General features: G+C 41.2%; 1 protein-coding gene across 3 annotated transcripts in view; it reads left to right on the plus strand.

The window, feature by feature from the left end:
* The window catches only part of BAHCC1 (BAH domain and coiled-coil containing 1), a 171,630-nt gene that overhangs the window by 17,692 nt on the left and 136,693 nt on the right, over positions 1 to 17,245 (plus strand). For all 3 annotated transcript variants that reach the window (XM_031965625.1, XM_031965624.1, XM_031965626.1), the window contains exon 2: positions 3,037 to 3,636. In XM_031965625.1, coding sequence (XP_031821485.1) covers positions 3,459 to 3,636 — 178 coding nt within the window. In that variant the 5' untranslated portion in view covers positions 3,037 to 3,458. The remainder of the gene's footprint in view (positions 1 to 3,036; positions 3,637 to 17,245) is intronic.

The raw sequence follows: 17,245 nt of genomic DNA on the forward strand, positions 1-17,245 counted from the left end.
GCGACGCCAGCGCGGGCTTTTAACCTCTGGAGGGAGATCGGCGTAGGGTGGAGGGAGGCTTCGGCATCATGGGGGTGGCAGGGTCGATTCGGGCCTGGGTGGGCCCTGAGGGTGGGGGGGGGACCATGCCGCGGCTGCTTGGGTCGTTCTCCCCGTGCTGCCTCCCGGGGAACCTTATTAACTCTGGGGTTGAACGAATCTGAGCCTTAGCTTCCAGGAAGAATCCAGGACTGGGGAAAAGCGGTTCCTTCTTGGATAGGAAAAAGTAAAAACACGTCACGAAGTAATCTTAAACATAAATATAATTTACCTTCGATTTGCTTTAAGAAAGGAGCGACCGAACGAAAAGGAAAAAAAAAAGGGGGGGGGGGGAATCGGCGCGGGTCTCCAGAATCTCAATATTTCTATCCTTGGTTCTCTCAGATTTTTTTAGTTTGACTCTTTCTCAGTGTGATACACAATCTCTACAACCCCTTCTTTTCCCGTCTCCGATGTTTTGAAACTGGAGATTTTCCTTTCTCTCTCGATTTCTGTCTCTTCCTCACTCCGGGGTCTGCCCTGCAGCGGCCCTCATCTCTCACTTCCTGCGTGGACAGTTAGCTCCCGAGTCTCTGAAAGTAGGCCTTACTAGCTCGGAGATCTTCACTTCCCCATTAGGGGTTTTCAGATGTTTTTTTCTTTCTCTCCCCCTACTCTGGCCCCATACCAGCGCCTCCGAGGACTAGGAAATATTTGTTAGATCGAGGGAGATAGCTCGGGCTCTCCACCAGGGAGGGGGAGGGGGAGGGGAGCCCCTAGCCCCTTTGTGTGAAGTTGTAAGACAAAGAGAACTCATTGTGTAGTCCCCTTGTATTTACAATGCAAAAGCTCCTCGTGTAAATATGAAAAAAGCTTATCAGCTGAGCAAATATGTATTCACTTAATACATTAAGTTTTCGGTTATAGATTAAATCAGACACAAAATTGCTTGCAAATAAGACATTGTAGAACTCAGAGCATTAAATATAACAATTTTAAATGGTATTCACGAAATGAAAAACATCTTAATCACTTTGTTGTCACGATGGGGTGGTAAAAAAAAAACACACCAAACTCATAAGGGCTTTCTGTTATATTCACTATTAAGAATATTGAACCTATTATTGTCTCCTTTTGTTAGATGTGGTATTAAACACTAAAACAATGCGATGAAGAAAGGAAAAAAATACTCAAAATGAATGAGTGGTAAGAAAGAAAGCCTAGGCGGCAGGGACTTAACTTTCACATATAAACATATAATAATGCACATGTATGTGCACAATATAGATTGGCTCTTTTCTTTGCCTCATCCGGGCTTCGTTAATCGATTCAGGTTTTGTTTTAATGGGAGTAACTGCAATTCAACTTGAAAATATGGAGAGAGGTGGATAGGAGAGGTTTTGGGTGAAAAAAGGATGGTGGTGGAGTGATTATTATACACCCCTTCTAGACTTGAAATCAGGAGCAAGTGGCAGTAGAGTGGGACCGGCTTGGCCCCAGACCCCTCTTTTCCCAGGTGTGGAAGGGAAGATTTGCTGTTGTTGGTCTGGCGAGCGAGGTGGGAAGGAGCCAAAGACCGATGTGTGAGCTGCAGCGCCTGCAAAGCAAGTCGCTTACATAACTGTTTGGTCTGAGTCTGGGTGCTCAACCCTCGGAGTGGGAATCCCCAGCCGAAATGCAAAGGGAAACGGCAGAGGCCGCTGGCTGAGGATTTTTCTTTCCCCTTCATCTGTCTCTGGAAGGACCAAGACATTCCAGAAAAGAGATGCAGTTTTAACCTTCTGATCTACCCTCTCGCCCATTCTCACAGCTAGGGATTTTAAAGGGAGAAATTTAGCTGCTGGATGGATCCTTGCAAAAGGCCAGTTTCTGGTCCTTGGAGCACTGCCCCCTCCCCCAACCCTTTAACCTGGAGTGCTGTCCGCTTGATTCTTTTGGGGGAAGAGGGATCGAGTGGGGTGAGAGAAAACCTTTTATTTGTCAAGGGGGGAAGTGAATTAAAATCATTTGCACTCGAATACATTCCCACCTTTCACTAGGTCCCTGGGTTGTGGGCCTCTAGGTTCCAGAAAGAAAGGAGTAGTTTGAGATGGATTGATCACTGCAGTTCTCGCTAGGTAACCAGTGGGGGTGGGGAGCAGAGAATGAATTTGGGATTTGAGGGTTTTGGGAGCTCCACAGTTCAGGTGAGGTTAGCAAAGATGAGTGTATTGGGGGGGGGGGAGAGAAGTAGGGAAAGTGACTGAGGTGTTCCTAGGTTCAAAAGAATGGGGTACAAATCACTTATGGTTGGGGAATAGGCAGATGGAAGAAAAAGAGCCGGTTATTTTTTTTTTTAAAGCAACCTCTTGAGTTACAATCAATAAAATTACTCGCTTAATTAGCATGGTTATTCGGTTAAGAGAGATGCAGTAAAAGTAGGACCTCTGAGAGAGAGGGAGGCTAAAAAACAAGTGTGAACAGAATTCCATTTTACTGGAGACACCTGGGGGGGGAGGGAAAGAGAGGAAGGGGGGATGGAGAAAAGAAGAAACAGCTTCATAGAATTGGGTTTTTATTGTCCAAGTGAGAAACATCTTCGAACCAGGGACAAGGAACCCAGGCTAGACAGAGTAAGGAGGAGGGGAAAGAAAGGAGGAGGGGGTTATAGAAAGGAATGACATTGTAGGATTTCATTAATTTGTGTGTGTGTGTGGGGGGGTGTTCATTATCATTATGATCTTTGTGTGGGTGCATGTCCCTGTGTGTTTTCGGATCTGTGTATCTGGATGGGTCATCGATATTGCTGTGTTCATGTGTCCATCCATTGGAGTGACTCGGTGTCTGTCTCAGTGACTTTGTGTGTCTGCACCTCGCCTTTCCCCGCTAACTCCTCCCTCCTTTCGGGCACTTCGATGCCCTGGACATCCAGCCTGACTGTCGGGTCACTTTGAAAAAGCCCGCTTTGGGAGGGGGCGCGGGGACGCCGCGGGGGACCCCGGAGCCGGAATCACAGTATCTTTCTCCTTCACTCCACAGACTATGAGCCCCGATCGCAGGAACTGCACCTGGCCAGCCCGGGAAGACCTCAGCCGGCCGACCCGCTGAAGGACTTAATCCCTAACTCCGGATCTCTTCTTGGCTGCTTTGCCCGTTACTATCACTGAATTAGCAGTTTTGTTTTGTTTTTATTATTAAAAAAAAAAAAAAAGGCAAACCCACTGCTCTCCCCGGGAACATCCCACTGCTCTCCCCAACACCGTTCCGTTCGGCTTCGGATTCGGTTTCTTTTTGCTCCCCCGCGCCTTCTGCCGGCGCTGCGGGCTGGTCGCCGCTGCTTGTCGGGGCCCCGGCGTCCGGCGGAGGAGCCGCAGCGGCAGTGGGGGGAGCGGTAGGCGGAGCGGGGAGGGCGGCGGCGGCGGCTGGCTAGGGGCCGGAGTCGCCGCTGCCGGCGCCCCGGCATGGATGGCCGCGACTTCGCTCCGCCGTCTCATCTGCTCTCCGAGCGCGGGAGCCTGGGCCACCGCAGCGCCGCCGCCGCCTCGCGCCTCGCCCCGCCAGGCCCGGCCGTCCAGCACCCGGCCCACTTCCCGCCCGGCAAGTACTTCCAGTCGCCGCTGCCCATGGCCACGCACACAGGTCAGTGTCCTTCCCACCCGTCCCTCCGGCTGCCGGGACTCTGGGGGACCCCCCGGCGGGAGGCCCAGGAGCGGCCCCGGCCAGGAAGCTGGCTGCCCCGGATCCCTGGGTTCCCGTCTTCCACCGAGCGGCTGAGGGGTGTCGGGGCGAGCGAATAAAGCCATAAGAATATCCTCCGAGGTCATCTCTTTTTTAAAAAAATATGGAAACTTGGCGTAATTTAATTTCACGGTTTTTTTTCCTATTTCGAGAATTTTAGAGTTTGGAACTTCTGAGCAAGTGGGCGAGGGTTTGGGCGGCCTCGGAATCGTTGGTCCAGCCGCTTTTTGCTCTGTGCTCCCCTGGCCGCGCTATCTGATGCTGCTCCCTACTATTATCGCGAAGAATAGAATAGCCCTTTAGAATAGCCCTTTAGAGCCGGGGTACACTTGGGACTCGGAGGAACAGCCGCAGAAGGAGCTAAAAATAAAGATTCCCTCCTACTTCTCCTCCTCCCTACTCCTCCTCCAAAAGAAAATAAATTCCGCTGAAACCTCTTTTCTGCATTAACATCTTTAAGATATTCTGGTGCTGGGACAAGGAGGCGCTTTCTGATGGAACAAAACGGCTGTTCTTGGTTGGGGAAGGGGTGGGGGAAGGAGCAGCGTCGAACTCAGAGTGGCCTTTTCAGATTAGGGGCAGTTGTGTGCACAGGGTTAGTGTTAATAGGGGCTGCTGGTGTAAGACTAGAAAATCCTGTTTCTATATAAAGCCTTGAAGTGTCAGGGTGAGAATGGGTTTGCAGGGGATGCATTAGCTTTAACAAGTGCCTCTGGTATCCTGCTAAAGACATACAAAGCGTGGCTAGCAAAAGGGCCTGGGGAACTCACAGGCACCCTTTCAAAAAAAAAAAAAATCTGTTAGTTAAAGGGGTTTGGGGCTGCGTGGGTTGGGAGGTGGGGGTAGAGGGAGAAGAGCATGACCTTCAGCATCCAGAGATCTGTGGGGTCATTGTGGCCCCAGAGACAGCTGCGTGGAACGTGGTTATTCTGAATGTGTTTCTTGAAGATCTCTGCATTTCATATTTTGGCGGAGCGTTGTGAATTTGTTAGAAAAGAAGAAAATAGAGCTCTCCGTTGGTTTTGGCTTTTGCTGTAAATCTGGGTGTTAGTCCCTTGAAAATATTAAGAAGAGAATGTTAAGGGGTGGGGGGAGAAACTTGGATTGAAAAAATATCAGAAGGCTTGATTTGTTGAACCTTGTGGAGTTCCTGAATTCATCTTCATCTGCATTTGTGTATGGCCCCTGTGACTATTTTATTTCCGTCCTTGGGAAAGTAATCTCTAGACCAGTGAAGTTAGAGACTCTTTCCTTTCCTTATGATTTCCATTTAATTTTTTAAATAATTTCGAGTAGAAAAAAAGTGGTGGGGAACTTTTGCTGTGGAGTTGTCATTATCTAACTATATATGTCTGAGACAGGGAATTAGATTACTGATGTGTCACCTCTTGTTGGGAAGAGATGCCTGTGGATCTGTAATCAGGTGGTTCAGCTCTTGGATCATGCAGGTTGGCTGGGCTTTGTTTACAGTTTGTTTTAAACATGACTCATTTTTTTTTTTTTTTGGCTGTTTTAAAAATTCGGCAGTAACAGTTATTATTGCTAGCTTGATGAACTGTGAATACTAATAAAATTATATCTGCTTTAATGGGATTACAATTAGTATGTGGATTAAAAAGAATAGCATAGACAAGGCTGGAAGGAAAGTTGTCAGTTGGGAGTGCACTCAAAAAGAAGACTATAAATTTCCTAAAAAGAAAAACATACACACAAAATTGCATAATTACTAATGGGCTTTTAGCATTTATAACATGGTGAGATCCCCAAAAGTGCCACTAACAAACACAGTGATCTTGACACTTTCAAACATGCTGTTTTATATAATTACAACCTATATCTGCAGTCTTTTTCCATTCAAGTATTTCCCCTTCCAAATTTGACCTCTTTTCTCTGATTTTTTTTCCCTTTTTTGTTTTCCCCTTATTTCTCCTTCCTTTAGATGTAAAGCTAAGGAAGAGAAAGAAAAATTGGCTGTGCATTTGGTGATTTTATATCTCTTCCTCCACCTCTTTTGTTAAATATCTCTCTCCCTATTCTCTTAATTCAAGGTGCTCCTTAAGGAATCTCTTCAATGTGGTCAGCACCCAGAAAGCAGTAAAACTTTGATCTTGTAGCCTCTAAACCTTTTCTGAACAGACAAAATTCCCTCTGAGCAGAGACGCCCTCAAACCCTAGGTGTCTAGACCTGAAGGATATGCCCCTTCAAACATTTTAGGGGACTAGAATGCCTCCCCAAACATTCCAGTGCCCTTTAACCTGGGCAGGTAAAATTGAATCAGAAATGAGTGTTAAATAAATTATGGTTGGGATCTTGACACTGAGTATTTAATTATAACAGAGACAGGCTGGGGACTGACCACATGCCTAACAGCCTTCCCCTACAGATGAGACTATGTGGGGATGGTGCCAATTTTTGAATGAGATCAGGTGATTAATATCTCCCCAACTCCCTCTCACCTCCCATTCCGCTTCATATTCAATATCTCACAGCTTCCATTGGGTCTTTGCTCAGCTTGAAACTCATAGTTTTGGTCATTCAGAGCTGTATAATAATCTCCCAGGAAGATGAGGGCCAAAGGGTGGAGTGGGATGGAATTTGAGCCTGTACCCTAGATAAGTGTGGATCTTAGTGTTTACCATTTGATAATTTCAAGTGCTCATTTTGAGTATAGACAGAAAAAGGTATTAAGAATGGAAAAGCTTAGACCCCACATTCCCCTATCTATTTTGCTTCTTTTACCCCACACATTCTACTCTCTCCCCTCCCCCAACAAAAAACTGTCCATTCCCCCCTCCCCAGTACATCTGGTTCCAATGGAGCCAACCCAGGGGGTTTCCTCAGGGATAAGTTGAAGGCTTCAGAAAAGACCAAGAACTCATTTGATCTGAACTCTGTCCTGACCCTTTCCACTCACTCAGTCTTTTTTTTTTTTTTCTTCTCCCCCACTAGCCCAAAGGAAAGTTTGAGGGATAAAAACAAACTAGAAGATATTTGCCTATTTAGAACTTTTGTGACAGGAGATGTTCTCTGGTGAAAACCTTAGACCTATGGAAGCTATAAACTGGCCAGTATAGACGATTCCGTCTGAATGTGGTGTAAAGACCTTATATATATGTGTGTATATATATATATATATATATATATATATATATATATAGGATAGTATTATAAAAATGTAAAAGACACTACACCAGATAGATGAACTTTTAAAAAATCTAGTCACATCACATTTGGGGGAAAAAAATAAAATCAATAAATCAATGTAAATTGCCTTAGGCTACATCTAAACAATGGAAGCAAGGTTGTATTTTTTTTTTTTTTAAGAAAAAGGCATTTTTTTCAAAAAAAAAAAATCATGCACCTTAATGTAGCATATCTCTGTAGCACTTTAAATGTGTTCTTTCATTTGATGCTCACTACAGTCTTTATGAATCAGGCAAGGCAAAGGTTTACGTTTTACCCCATTTTATGAATGAAGAAGCTGAAAGCCAATTAGAGGAATTGACTTGCCTTAAGTCAAACCAAGGAAAGGAAGTAGCAGAACTAGGATAGAAATATTCTTACTCCCACTTTGTACCACACCTGTGGTCTCCAAAAAACTAGGTTGAATTTTTCTCTTTTTAGTTGATTGTTTGGATATAAAACAGATCTGTCCTTTGCTCTTGGTATGGATTCATTTTCCCTTTTCCTTCCACCAAGTAAGAATACCTGATAAATGAGAGCAAGGCAAATTAGGCTATTCTCTCCCCCAACTTCTATTTGTCCACTTGTAAGATGGGCATTAAAATCCATTTGAGAAAGATGGATTCTACCGATCCTTCAAGAGAACTGCATTTTCACAGCTTCTCATTGTGTCCTATTCAGTCCAGATAGATTCCGTCGGCACTAGATTGTGTATCTTATTCTCAATGCTGTAGAATTCTCTTGCTGAATTTCTCTCCCTAAGGAGAGAGATGTTCTCTCCTCTTTTGCATACAGTGTTGGTTTTTTGTGTTTGTATTTTTTTTTAAATCAGCTGCCGGAGACCTTGATGGGGAAGTCGGGCTCAGAATGCTTTTCCAATTGTTTTTTCTTAAAATGAAAGTGCTGATAGTTTTATAATCGAGCTGTAGGATTTTATGGTAAAGTGCTGTTATAGTAACCTTGTCACAAAAAGGTGCAATTAAAATGTTTGGTATCATTATTTTTAGTGCAGTGTTAGAATTTGTCTCTAATACAGATGGTCCAGAGTCAAAGCTGTGAAAGCTAGGGGGGTGGGGAGTGGGGGAAAAAAGAGAATCAACAATGAACCAACCCAAGATTTTTCATCAGCCCACTCTGCCTCAAGCAATTGGGATTTCCACATCATGCTGGATTATTTAGTCTAGGGAGATTGTCATATCTTGAGTAAAACTTCAAATATAAACATATATATTTACATATACATATATGTATTCCTTTATGATAATGTGGTTTCTCTCTTCTGGCTTCCTCCCTGTCTTGCTCTTTCCTTCTTGGTGCTAAGACAAATTGGAGAAACCAAACAATTGATTTTTTTCACATAATTCTCCTGAAATTGAGGTCTAGGTTTTTTTTTATTTGTTTGGGAGCTGGAAGGGAGGACTTGGTAAGAGTCTCAGAGATCACCTAGTGTGACTACTAGTCAACACTTGAATGCTATCTACAATCTGGGGTGAGGAGGTAATCTTACTTTGATTTCTATGTATGATATAACAGATGACTGATTCCTCCTCTTCCACTCTCTTCCCTCCCCCATCTTCCAATCCCTTTTCTTTCTCATTTCCTTTGGTCATAAATGACAATGGACTAGGAAGTCTGAAGCTTCCGCAACTTGGGAGGGGGATAGTGTCAGTGATTGGATCTTACACCAAAAGTCAAAACATGGCATTCCCTCCTTGTTCTCCCCACCACTACCTCCGGTCTATTTTGGGGGTAAACCAGGGTGGAGAGATCCCTGAATGGCGAGAGAAATGGAAACTTCTCAAGTGCTAATAGAGCTTTCAGAAGATTGCGGTTCTCATAAAATTCTGTAAGAAAGATCATTTCCTGGTGTGAAAAGACCCTCATAAAGGCCCGCCCCTCTCTTCTTATGTGTTTTTTTTTTTAAAGGAAAAAAAATACATTTTAGTAAATACCTCATTAACTCTCTGACACGGAGGAGTGTTTCTGCAACAGTTACCAACATTAAATAGGTGTGAAAAGAGTTACTTTTCAAAGGCTGCTTTCCCAAAGAATCCAACCATCTTTCTTTCTCAATGACAAGGAGCAAGAGACATCAAAGCAAATGCAGGGAAAACAGGCAGGAACTGCCAGCCAGGAGCTTGGTGCCCTGAACTGCCAGGCAGAACATTGTTATGCAAGGCTTCGGTGGGTGTTCTCTTTCTCTCTCTGAAATCAAAGCTCATTTTTGGAATGTGGTTTTTACCAGTGGGGATCGCACTGCCATCATATCTAATTATTTCTATAAGGAGATGCCGAATTTTTCTATAGGAATATCCAGGTCACGTGAATAATAAGGCAAATTAGGAAGAGAGGCTGAGAGAATCGCTGAGCAAATAGCACATCTCCCCTGGAAAAAAAAAAGGTACACCAGTTATTCTTAGAAATCTCCTTCATCTTGCTGCGAGACAGGGGACAACACAACCAGCATACGCAGGATGAAATGCATAGGAGGCTGTTAGAATAACATGTATTAAGCTAAAAATACCCCTCAGAAACACACATAAAAAAGCCAAATCCAACAACAGAATGAGCTAAAAATATTCCAGGCTTTGGCAAAGAGCACAGAGTTAAATAAATTAAGGAGTTAAAGAACCATTCATGGGAGTAAGTTGACTTTCTCTCTTACTGGAACTTGGTTCAAGCTAATAAAAATAATAATTTACTAGCCACCGAGCTTTTCATGAGTTTAAATTTAATTGGTGGGGTTTCTGGAGTTTGTCATTTCTTAGAGATTAGTAGGTTTCTACTAGATGTTGGGAGTGGGGAACAGAACACCCCGTTGGGCCTGATTATGAATCAGAATCCATTGTTAGTGGCTTCCCTGGAACCCAGGATATCATATTTTCCTTTTACCCTTCCCTTTTGTAGGTGTCTCCAGTAGAAGGAGTAGAGGGGCTGGCCATAGAGAAAGAAATGTCTTGAAGGTGAATCAACAGTTCTGGGGGAGGGAGAGGAGAAAAAAAAAAAAAAAGGAATACAAATAAAACAATTATTTTAATTTGATAAATGATGGTGCATCTTTAAGGGTGTTTTAACAAGTGAGATACACTTCAGCAAGTTGATAGCAATGTATACTGTCAACTAACATGTCATTGGAGCAAGCTGTAACCATAAATAATGTGAATGTACAGTGCTCTGGATTATCCTCTCTCGCTGAAACCCTTTGCTCCTTTAGAACAGGTTGGGCCAATGGGGCCACTTCCCAGGAACTCATCATTCTTCTTCCTATTCAGCTTCCTTCTTTCCCTGCCCCCATTCTATGCACACACCTTGGCTTCCAGAGGAGTGTTGTTACAGTGATAACAGTGGTAGAGGAAATGTGACATTTTTTTCAACTGTAATAGTTTATAGCATGTGACAGAAATGTGATGTTGGAAGGAGTTTGGTGAGAATGTTTGTCTGTCTGGGGGGAATTCTCTGGAGTTAGGTCTCCAAGTCACCCAACCAAAATAAAAGCCATTGGTATATGTGCCTATAATAAATGACCAATGCCATTCACTTAAGCTCCCTTCCTGAGCTCTCTGGTGATGATTAGTTGGTGTGTGTTTTTGCCATTCAAAAATACAGTTTTTAAAATTTTATTTTATCCAAGAGAAGTCCTCAGTTAATATTCTCAGCCAGTCCTCAAGGATTCTTAAATGCTCAAAGATCTTTAGACCCAAAGAAGTGTGCTCTGGATAATCCTAGTGGATTTCTGTTTGGTCTTCTCTTGATCTTAGTGTCTGCCCTACTCAGCAGCCTTCTAGAGAAACCTTTCTGGGAATCTCAAAAAACTACAGTTCCCAGAATGCTTGTGCATGAACTCTAAGGTCCTGATGGGGATGGGGAGGAGGGGGAGAGAGGGAATTCATATTCCTTGGACTAGAAATGCCTGAGGTCTAGTTGAAGAGCCCAGCTAGTGCCATCTCAAAAAATCTGTTTGCTCTAAGCGAGGTGGTACTGATTGATTTGTCTCCAGGCTCCAGGATTCTTTCTATTCAGTCTTTCCTTGTGCTACCTGGACAGAGTATTTTGATTCTGGAGCCACTAGTAACTTTAGTATCATATATTAACAGAAGTTACCATCAGATACACATTACTCCTTCCATGTCAGTATTCAGAGCAGTGATCTGAGTAAAGGCCCTTTCATATTCTGTTTTTCTGTTTCTCTAAGGTACAACTACAGAGTAACAAATATAACATATATACACACGCATATAACACATATATGTATATATACAGGCATATATAAGTTTGTGTGTGCGTATATACACACACACAAACACACACACATCCCCTGGAACTTACATATCCAAATGATGTGTTGTACTCTTCAAAGTAGTTACCTTGGGAGGCCAGACACATCCCAAAGATGACGGCTCTTGCTCAAATATTCATTGAATTCCTCCATGGGAATTTCCTTTTGAGCCAGTTTGTAAGCCTCCTTAGAAAAGCAGCTACATTGCTTTATAGTCACATCTCATTTCTGACTCAAAATGATCTTACTCCATTTTGATAACTCCACTTAATTCACCAAACTTGGCTCCCTATGATTTCTGACTTTCCCAAAATCAAATCTACCCTCAATGGATTAAGAGTTTTCACCACAGAGGATATTCAAAAGGATGTGCCCTGGGCTCTGAAGGCATTTCTCATAGTGAAGTTCCAAATATGTTCTGAACAGAATCAGTGGAATATACAAGTATCTAAGGTGACTACTTTGAAGGAAATAGTTCTCAGGTGGAGAACTAAGGTTGTGTGATTTTTAAAAAATGTCTCATGGTGGCCACATTGTAGAAAAGCTTCAACAAGCAGAGGAATCATCCTTTCCAAGAACCCCATGTATCAAAGGAACATTTCCTTCCAGACTTCCCTTGCCACTATTAACATCTCTGAACCTCATCTCTCCCAGTAAAAATATGACATTAAAAACAAAAACATAACTGGAATAAAATATGTATAAATAAAAATAAAGCCTGGAGTGCACCCTCTGAAAAGTTCATGCAAGTGGGGTCTGTTTGCATGCTCACGACTTCATGCTTAGCTCTTTCTGCCATTCTGACATTTTTATGAGATAATATACCATTTAGATCATGCAGGAATATTTGCCAGTGCATGAAGCCACTCTCTTTGTTGCAATATATAATAATACTTTCTACCTTCCTTTGCCCTGTAGTAAGTAAGCTGCTCTGGAAAATTTGTGCATAAGGAGCTGATTGGAGCTGATCAGCCTGTACATCTCATTGGTGATATGAGATTGTTCAGAATCCCTCTCCCTCAGTTATTATGGTAAATGCTGCATTTCAATCAAGCTCCCGGCCTATGAGATGTTAGCCTTTGGTGTCCAAGTTGTGATGTGGACTTGCATCAGCTGGCTATTGCTGCAGCTGTCCTGATGGATTAAATTCCAGATTGGGATCAGCCAGGAAGCATTTTTCATTCTGGCCTGGGGGAGGGGGAAGGAAGGGATAGACAGGTGGGTTGGTTCTCTCCCTGCTTCCCCTCTCCTCCTTGGTTTTTCTGCCTATTTAATAAAGAGTCCATACTGTTTTCTTTACATTCTTAAGACTACATAAGCAGCCTATTTCATTTAACCTTGCTGGAGTTTGGGGGGAATGCAGGGGAGGCAGAGGATCAAGAGGCATGCAGTTAATTTGATTCATTCCTGAGCACTGATTGTATTTTACATCCAGCACTACACTTGAAAAATGTCAGCCAGTCAATAAAGGTCAATCAAACCAATCAATAAACATTTGTTGAGCACCTACTATGCGCTTGGCACTGTGCTGAGTTTTGAAAATACAAAGAGGCAAAAGACAATCCCTAGTCTTAAGGAACTCATGGGGTGACTACATGAAAACAACTGTGTACAAACAAGATTTTTAAAGGTTAAATTGAAGACAATCAGTAGAAGGGAAAGTAGGATTAAGGGGATCAGGAAAGCCTTCCTGTAGAAGGTGGAATTTTGACTGGAACTTGAAGGAAACCAGGAAGCAGAAATGAGAGTGTAGAATATTGCAGGCATGGGAGACAGCAAGTGAAAATGGCTAGAGGGGAGAGACTGAGTGTCTTGTTTAAGGCACAAATAGACCAGTGTCCCTGATCAAAGAATACATGGGGGAAGAATAAGGTGTAAGAAGCTTCTAAAGGTTGTAGGGGAGAGGGAGGGAATGTGACAGGGTGTGAATGGCTTTGAATGCCAAATAAAGAATTTTATATTTTATCCTGACGGTGATGCGAAGTCACTGGAGTTTATTGAATAGGGGATGATGAGGAAAGAAAATCCATCTCTGTGCTAGCACTTCTCTTAAGTTGTTTTGTGGTTAGTTAAGCTGTCCTGTGTCTGTCTCAGCCCTCCAAGTAGAATATAAGCATTTCCAGGGCAGACGTCCATTTCCCCTCAACACAGTGCCAGCACCCAGCAACCATACCTCAAGAATAGTTAGCATGTAACACGTTTGTGGAAAGAATTAACATTTGTAGAAGATAAATAGAAGGCCCTTATTGGAAGGAGAAGATAGAAGATTGGAAAGATTGAGATTGGAAAGGGTTGGGAGGAAACAATGAATGAAGGCCTGGCAGAGGAACTTAAATTTGATCCTACAGGCAAAAAGAGCCATTGTAGGTCAATTTAGGATGAGAACATGCTAATAATGAAAGCACTATTTTTGTATGATTATATAAGCAGTCTTTCACAGATTCACTTGCAGCAAAGAGGTACCAGAATCAGGGGAATCAGCCGGAGGACTATTTGAAGTGATCTAATCATGAGATGATGGGTGCCTAGAATACAGTAGTGGTAGTGGAAAATCAAGAAACTCAATGAACCAAGAGGGTGAATTTGGGAGAAGAGAGAAAGGAACTGAAAATAAGGGCAAGATGATGGTGTTATTTACAGAAATGGAGATGTTGTTTAGGTGAGGAGACAGTGAGTTCATTGACTTGATGATGTGTAAATAACCAAATATGTCTTCATTTGAAAAAAGTGTGAACTTATAAAAGACCCTTATGGACTTACCGGTAGCATGGATTGTTCTTTGACCATGCTTATGTAAAAATAGCAAATGCATGTAATATATGTAGATGCACATATGAGCACATCTAATATATATGGTATACAATAGGTATATTTCCATACTGATATATAGGCATGTATGCATCAGCTTTGGATTATTTTCCATTTGGTTGGGATTTTGTTGATCCATTCTATGCTGAACTAGGCCAAAGTTAGGCTGGTTCCGTAAATCAGGTTTGGGGGTTAAAATGAACAGGTTTGTGGACCGTAAAGTTCAACAAAGAAAACTTTACTAATAATAAGAAATTAAAAGAATACAGCCTCTAAAAGGGTTATATTCTCCTCCTGTCACCATAGCAATGAATCAAGCTAAATCAGGAACTCGGGTATATCCTCTGACACCAATTCCCACTTGTCTAAGTCTATTTCAGGTGGCAGAGAAGCCAGATGGACTCCCCTTTTCCTTAAGCCAACAATCCAGCATGTATCTGCCTCACAGGTCACTGGGTAGGGCTGCCAAAGAAAGACAGGGAGGAATAACATAGAAAGGAAAGGAAAAATAAGAAAAAGCTCTGGCCACACCCAGTTCCTTCCCCAGGTCCCATCACCCATCTCCCCAATCTAATAGATATCAAAATATCTATCACCTTCACTTTCTTTTCATTTCCATTGCCTTATCTCTTCATACTTATACTGTTAAAAATGTTTTACTGATACTTTTAATTTTTACATCACATTTTTAGATACCTCTCCTCTCTTCCTATTTAAACCTTCCATCATTTCAAAGAAAAACAGTTAGCACTAACGTACAGAGACCATTTCCAACAGTATATTCAGCATTTCCCCCCTCCCCCATGTAGTCTCCTACCTCTCTGACAAAACAGTTGTAATCACTTTCTAACTCTTCTCTGCATGTTGGTCTTTTCCCTCGGTTCTCTCCAATCTTCCCAATATGCTGCCACCTCTTCAATCTTCCTAAAGCATGAATCTAATTATATCATTCCACTCCTTAAAACTCTCCAAGTTATTTAATGTCTCCTCTCCCCCTCCCCCATTGCCTACTGGATAATATTTAAATTCATTAACGTGGAATTCAAGGTCCTTCTAAACTATCTAATCTAATGACCTTCCACTACTCACTCCTCTGCTGAACTCTTGGCTCTACCCAAACTGTTTTACTCATAGTTCCCTGAAAAACGATCTCTATAAGTTTATTTAAAAAGTAAAATTCAATGACATTCTCATCTTGCTTGTCCCTTGTGTTTTTGCATACAATCTTCCTTCTACCTGAAATATTCTACTCTTTATCTTCACCTTTGGAAATCCTACCCACAACCGTGTATTGTGGGGAGAATTCAATTGGGACTATAATGCATCAAAACAATTTATCAATAAAAACTGAAAAAGCAATTACTACCATTTGATGTCTAACCTAAATCCCTCTTGGATGGATTGGCTATTGAATCACTGTATGAGAAAGGTCACAACTAGTCACCTATCATCAGCTGTTGAATCTGCCTCAATGTTGAATCCAAAGTCTAGCAACAATTTTCTGCTCTCCCAGCATGGTATTTATAAGTTTCTTCTCAAGATGTCTTCTCTACAGAATAAGAATTGAACTCATTCGTCTCAAATGTCTCTTCAAACTCTCTTTCTCCATGATGATAAACTCACTTCTCTTTGTGCCTCATACAGAGTCTCTTAGTCATGACAGTTAATTGTTTCTATATGATAAACTAATTCCCCAATATTAACAGTATCTATATTTTCTGTATCAAAAGATCATTCAAATTAGGATTACCTTTTTCCTCATGTTTAAAATATTTCAGTCCCCTAAAAATCATTGTATTACATCAAATCAACATTAATATCATATAATATCAAATAATAAGTTCATAACAGTGAAAATCATTATCAAGATATGCAAACAATATAATACATGTATACATTTCAGTAGTATATGCAAAAAGAAAAATGCAGCAATAGCAATAATAAATATATCCAATAATATATGTATAACATATATTATTCTATTAATACAACATGCATTAATGTTGTATATATTAATGTATAATAATAAAGTAATGTATAATATAATGTTATATTAATGAATCAAGTGTTCATGTATGTATTAATTGTATTAATACATGTATTAATGGAACCAACAATAGAAATAACTCATTTAATTGTGAAATAGACAATCCATACAAAATATAGAACAATGTAGGTTTGCAGTCACAAAGCATCATTATATATACTTCATTTTTATGACATCTAAATATGAGGGGCTTGACCAGGTGGCCTCTAAGGTTCCATCCAGGTCTGTTGTACTATGGTACTACAGGTATTATATTTTATAATCATTAGATTGTATTGAAATTTCTCTCTCTGTCTCTGTCTCTGTGTTTCTCTCCCTCTCTCTCTCTGTCTCTCTCTGTCTCTCTCTCTTTGTCTGTCTCTCATCTCTCTCTCTCTCTCTCTCTCTCTCTCTCTCTCTCTCTCTCTGTCTCACACACACACACACACACACACACACACACACCCCTTTCTTTTTCTTAAACCTCTGGTCTCATATGTTTCAATAACTTTAAAGTTGATGGCTTTACAATTTATTATCAAGGTTAAAAAAATAAAAAGACATTTAAATATTTTAACACCATCTCAGCTTTAACACGAGTAAGATCACAGCCTTTAACTAATAGTTAAGTTCATAGTTTAAGAATTTAGCTCTCTCTCAGGATGGCAAATTCTCTTGAGTTTTCTTCAGGATATTCTCTCCATAAACAAATTAAACTTAGGTCTCTGAAAATCACTCTTCAGATTTACTCAGGCTTTCTCTTAGTTCTTAGACCATCTCTCTCAAGCCATAATTAACTCCTTCCAGAAGGACAATTAAACTTTCTCTTCCCTCACAGTCTACTCACTTTTAAAGAAAAAGTAATAATATAATCTCATAGTCCCATAGTTTCTGTGGGAGATAGTTGAAGCTAGAGGTTTTGATTTCCCCCTGTGACTAGTAATTTTTCAGTCCCTGAAAAATCATTTGAGGGGATATGTCAAAGTCATAATAATAGTATATTTCCCCAAATGTCAGTGCTTGCTATGTAAAAAGCATTGCAAAATTAGCAGGAATAACATAATAGATATATAATAACAATACAGCATAATAGCATATGGGAATCAAAAAAAATGTATCAATAAAACAGACAATAACCCATCACATGATAAGACATGTAATTTATACAATATACATAGGAACATAGGTTGCAATTACATAGCAACATTAAATATCA

This window comes from Sarcophilus harrisii, chromosome 4 (genome assembly GCF_902635505.1).
Source record: "Sarcophilus harrisii chromosome 4, mSarHar1.11, whole genome shotgun sequence".
Classification (NCBI taxonomy): Eukaryota; Metazoa; Chordata; class Mammalia; order Dasyuromorphia; family Dasyuridae; genus Sarcophilus; species Sarcophilus harrisii.